Genomic DNA, 5,365 nt, shown 5'->3' with positions numbered 1-5,365 from the left:
GTTTCCGAGGACATTTGATGACTGGGATGCATTCTTCGCGGCTGTAAAGACTCACAGCGAGGAGACATATCAACTTCTCTCCAAACGGACATCGTACAGCGCAGCACTACGAAATCAAAAGCTGAAGGAGCGCGGTATTGCCGAAGCAGACGAGCGGATGATACCAGCTTCGGTGCCATACTATTCCCTCACTTTGTTGTGCACACACGGGATCAACCATCCCAACAAGGGCAAAGGTAAACGTCAACGAAAGATTATCCGTTACCTTGGGTGTACAGCTAAGGTAAAAGCGTTATCGAAGCGAAACGCGTCGGGTGCCTGAAAAGTGTCGGTGGCCTACGAGGGGTATCATAACCACGTTCGGAGTTTAGAACTGTATCGGTACTATTCCGAGAATCGTAGGATCACTGATCCTACCGTTATTTTAGACGTCCAAAACATGAAGAAGGCAGGATCATCGGCAAAGGGTATTCTCCGGTATCTACGTGAGAAAACGGGTACGATATACAACTGTAGTATATTATATGTGAATACTAATGAGCACACGTGTCTGAACAGGTACCAGTATGCATCTGCGTGACGTCCACAATCTACATGCGGCGCTGAAACGTGATTACAGGGGTGGAAAGAGCGACGAAGGGCGCAGTATGGACGTGCTGCGTGAGTTTTGCCAGACTGATGGCAACTCCGCTGCTGTTTCTTTGAACAACTCATCCGGCCTTGCTCATGCCATGTGCTTCCAGAATGCACGCCAGAAGAGGTTGTTCAAGGCCTTCCCTGAAGTTATTCAGGTCGACACAACGCACGGGACCAACGGGAACTATTACAAGTTGTTCAGCATCCTTGTAGACGACGTTTTCGGGAAGGTAATTCATTTCGGTACAATATGTTGTACCATTAGTTGCTTTCTCGTACCGGAATTTTCTTACCAATGTGTATTTTGCTCCCAGGGCCAATACGTTCAGCACTCGTTGGTTGAGAGCGAGACTAAACCGAATCTAGCTTTTTGTCTGGAAGAATTCAAGGACGCTAACCCTGGTTGGGAAAAAGTGCGTGTCATCGTCACGGATAAAGATTTTTCGGAGAAGGACGTGCTTGCCGAGGCTTTCCCCAACGCTCGGCAGATACTCTGTCAGTTCCATGTCATTGACTACCTTCAGAAGCAGAAAAGTATTTGACTACGGTGATTACTTGTTTATTAACCCTTTGGGACCTGAACTGTTCTTAGAGGCCCGCTGAAGGCCTTCACGTCACCCAATCAGATCTTTGTTTGCTAGCAACTATCAAATCAGAGCAAGCCTCGAGGCCACGTGTGAGGCCTACGGGAGATGGGTGGGGAGGGGGGACATTGCCAAAATGAGCGATAGCGACAGCGACAGCAGCTCGGACATGTGCGGGCTCTGTGGAGGGACACCATGCGACTGGGAAGCGATGCGGGGAGTGCTAATTGAGCGCGGCGATAAGATGAGCAATGACGTTGACGGAGAGGACAGGAAAAAGGTTCGGCGAGCCATGTGCCAGCTCTACGTGTACCTAAAGTTTGGCAGTCTGGTCAAAGCGTGCGTCGTGCGTGCTCCAGAGTGTGTCATCAAGGCGATTAGAGCGTGCTAGCACGATTAGATCACTAGTGCAAGTGCTCAATTGTATTTCAACGCAGGGGTCGCCATGATCGACTAACTTGCTGAAAGAATTCTCGCTCTCTTTTGGTGTCTAGGTGATGGCTCCTTCAGCAACAATTGAGGCAGCTCAATCTCATGTGGATCAACAATACTTGAGTTTAGCGATACCAAAGAGAATCTCTCACCTTGACTTCTTCCGGCACAGTGTCAACAGGGTGTAGTGTCAAAGCGGACCGGATACCAAGATACAAATCACGCTGCATTGTTGCTCGGAAGAGCTGGTGACCATAAAGCTCGTTTGTCGACCAATAATTGCGCAGGCGTTCAGAGAGCAGAGGCTGGTTGCAATCTCGAGCCCTATGTAGGCATCGATCTCGCGCAGTGTTATGACAGGGATCCCTTTTTCCGAGAGACGAGGGTTTAGCCACTGAAGCAGCGTATTACGAACGCTTCGACTAAAACAAAAGTGCAAAGAGACCTAATTTTCCCTTGGTTTGATACGCACGCACAACTTTGGCCTCCTGCAGCAACGTGATGCCTCCATTCTGTTTGAGATTCTCGAGATACGCACGTCCAGCACTTGCAGCTTCTTCACTGGTCGCATCTTCCTCCTCTGTTGCGACTTCTCGGTCTCTTGGCATGCTGCAGCCATCCAGTTCATCATCGCTCGAGTCGTCATGTTCTTCTGCGTCTGGAGATTGATCCAGGGTTCTCTCCCAGTCTGATAGAAGCAGCTCGATATCCATCACTAGCACTTTGAGGTCGTGGGAAATTTCTGTAATGCAAGTGCTGCAGCTGGTGGGGGGGGGGGGTCTCTAAAAGATTCGAAGCCCCAAGCACGTCGCCCAGCCTGAGGGTTCATTGAAGAGGAGATCTATTGGCCCTCTTAGAGACCCGGTAGGGGACTCGATCACAGCGTGCTACTGTGTGCGACTCTTGGGATGGTACTTTCAGCCAGTGACTGGGTGTATATAGGAGATTTAGAAGCCCAGATAGGGACACCAACTCTCAGGTCCCAAAGGGTTAACTACTAATGAACTTGCTGTTGGACAGGTCGGTCGGCTTTGTCATCGTGGTGCCAGTGACAAAAACGACATCATATCAGCGCTCCAGCTAATGATGAAGGCTAAAAGTGCGGTGGAGTACAGGACATACCGCCAGGACATGCTCCGATTGCTAGGAAATGACAAGAAGGACCCCTTTTTCGAGTACTTTGATGTAAATTGGGAAACGTGCAAGGAGGAGTGGGTCGACTATCATCGCGACAACTTTCCACATCTGAACAACCACACCAACAACCGCATTGAGAGCGGGTGGGGAAAGCTTAAGCAGTTGGTGGATCGTGAAGATTCAATTGACGAGTTGATCAGCACGCTGATATTGCTTCAAGAGTGGTCAGAAGAGCAATACCTGAAAGAGTTCACGAGTTTGGGTACCAGGCAGACTCCTGATGCTGAGGACGCTAAGGATGAAGAACTCTCAACGCTGGCTCTTCAGGTCAGTCCACACGCGTATCGCCTCGTCAGGGATCAGTACAAGTAAGCTTGTAGTGAGGCTACTACGTATGGCATTTGTGTCGATGGCACGAGAGCGGAGTTACGCTCACAGGACGGAACCGAGCATGTTGTTCACGTGGTCAACACCTTGGTACGTTGATTTGTGATTAGCAGTACCTTCGGTACCATTGTGTACATCCGGTACCATTGTGTACATCCGGTACCATTCAGTACGGCAGTACGTTTGGTACCAGTTTGTACATCCGGTACCGTTTAGTCGACTGCATAACCAAGCTAATCTTGATTTTTGCGTATCCTGTAGACATTCCAATGCTGCTGCGCACGCTGTTGCTGCCCTGCCGGCACGTCATTTACCTACGCAAGCACCAGAACTGGGAATCAGCCATTCCACCTCCAAAATTCTACACAGCAAGATGGTCACTTCTTTCACCCACTAACGACATATCTACAGGCTATCTTGACGGGAATCGATCGCTGCGCATGGTCAAACGCGCTACGAATGATCCAGTCGCACAATCACGAGACCGAAGGTGTTCTGAAACTCGAGCTGTGTGCCAACAGCTGCAAGGAATTATGGCCGACCAAAATACTGAGGATTTTAGATCGACATTTAAGCTGCTTCAGACAGTCGAGAAGCTGTGTCGTGCGGGCGATGTGCGAAAGCTGGCCGACGCATTGGAGGTGATTAAAAGTCAAGACAACGAGATAAAACGACAGAGACCAGAGGACAGTGGTGTGGATCGTGCCAAACAGATCGGTTTTGAGAATCTGAAGTTCTCTAAGTCTGTACGGCAGACTCAGGCGTCAAGGCGTAAGAAAAACAAAGCTCAGAAGGTTCAGTCGCTACAACGTATTCGTCGTAGGGCACGGCTCTTTGCATCCGGAAAGGCAAAGACGGCTCCTAGCTTAAACGACATGGGAGCTATCCTCTCACAGCTGTATTGCTATGCTGTAGCAGCTACAACGATACGTCTTGCTTCAGACTACTTCAACTACATAGCTAATGAGGTGTTTTTGATAATACGAAGCTGGAGAGATTTCCACTAAAGGAGAAGAGGTCCACAGTCAGCACACAGTGCAGCGGATGAATGTCGGGCAGCCTCGTCCGGAGCCAACGTACTTACTCCCCAGAAAAGCATGCACTGCAGCTATTAGCGGCATTGAAATGCGAGCTGAGGGGGAAGAAGGCAACGCAGTGTACCTTGCTCGATGGTATGACATTGGCTACGCTACCGTGGGGCAGCTGAAGATAATGGTGCTGGTGACGGACGCGAAAGTCGCGATGACAAAGGTCGAGGCAACGCTGGCTTGGATAGATTCAGTCATTGTGAACCCCTCCGGGGTGGGATCACCGTTCAACGACAGCCCATTGTTCCCTAAGGTAAGGTTTTGTATCACAATGTGTGATCCGGTACTAAATTAAGAAACTAAAACCGGATAATTGAGTATGCGAGTTGTATAGGAAATGTTCAAGGACAACGTGGAGAATATGGCTTTGAACAGTTATACTAGTGCTGGTGAAGACATTGAAGGACGTTTACTGCAATTTAGAGGGAACGAATGGCTAAACTCGACCTGTGTACGAGCTGGATTGATTTTTCTGACACGGAGCTAGATTACGATGAATGTGGGTTTCATTGTTCCGGACTGGTACGGGTACCAGGATGTTACTGCAAGAAAGAAAACTGCGGCTACCAACGGCGCCTTTCACAGTAGCAACCAGCGCCAAATCGGCATCGTGAACTCGTGTGGAAATCACTGGATTGCATTTTACTTGGACCGTACATCAAGCCCCGTTACGTGCACTCTATTCGACCCTCAACAGAGCAAGTTGCGCTACAACGAAATAGAGGGTGCTGTATTATCCGACATTGTTCCACAATTGGCCGGCAAACCAGTTGTTAAGTTTGAGCGATGGGAGAAATGCAAACAAGAAGATGGGCATTCCTGTGGTGTCTGGAGTCTTTTTTTTTCTTTAAGTCGAAGCTTTCTGGGCACATTTGGAGAAACGAAAACTATAGGTTGGAGTAGTACTATCGACTTCGCTACCTGCGGTTTTGTTTGCGCGACACAGAAGACAACGTGATGTAAGCACAACTATAGTGATGCTACATCGTTAACAAATGTATGTTTGGAGTTAAATGTCGCCGTTCATCTTTGTTTTAGTCGGTTACCGCAGAATGTTTAAGCCAGACTCACCAATTTAGTATATAACAGTTACCAATTATT

General features: G+C 48.7%; 3 protein-coding genes across 3 annotated transcripts; 2 read left to right on the top strand and 1 right to left on the bottom strand.

Moving 5' to 3' along the window:
* Positions 1–1,356: 1,356 nt before the first annotated feature.
* On the top strand, positions 1,357–1,611 carry PPTG_07396 (hypothetical protein; the record flags this gene model as incomplete). The annotated part of the gene is made up of 1 exon (XM_008901573.1): positions 1,357–1,611. One exon carries the CDS (start codon positions 1,357–1,359, stop codon positions 1,609–1,611), a length of 255 nt encoding a protein of 84 aa, XP_008899821.1.
* A 463-nt stretch (positions 1,612–2,074) lies between these two features.
* Positions 2,075–2,365, bottom strand: PPTG_07395 (hypothetical protein; the record flags this gene model as incomplete). The annotated part of the gene is made up of 1 exon (XM_008901572.1): positions 2,075–2,365. One exon carries the CDS (start codon positions 2,363–2,365, stop codon positions 2,075–2,077), a length of 291 nt encoding a protein of 96 aa, XP_008899820.1.
* A 370-nt stretch (positions 2,366–2,735) lies between these two features.
* On the top strand, positions 2,736–5,157 carry PPTG_22097 (hypothetical protein; the record flags this gene model as incomplete). Its single annotated transcript, XM_008901704.1, has 7 exons — positions 2,736–3,157; positions 3,290–3,345; positions 3,438–4,106; positions 4,165–4,517; positions 4,599–4,715; positions 4,752–5,088; positions 5,117–5,157. 7 exons carry the CDS (start codon positions 2,736–2,738, stop codon positions 5,155–5,157), a joined length of 1,995 nt encoding a protein of 664 aa, XP_008899952.1.
* Between the last annotated feature and the right edge of the window lie 208 nt (positions 5,158–5,365).

Source organism: Phytophthora parasitica (assembly GCF_000247585.1).
Source record: "Phytophthora parasitica INRA-310 unplaced genomic scaffold supercont2.11, whole genome shotgun sequence".
Taxonomy (NCBI): Eukaryota; Oomycota; class Peronosporomycetes; order Peronosporales; family Peronosporaceae; genus Phytophthora; species Phytophthora nicotianae.
This window is presented reverse-complemented; position numbering and strand designations above follow the sequence as displayed.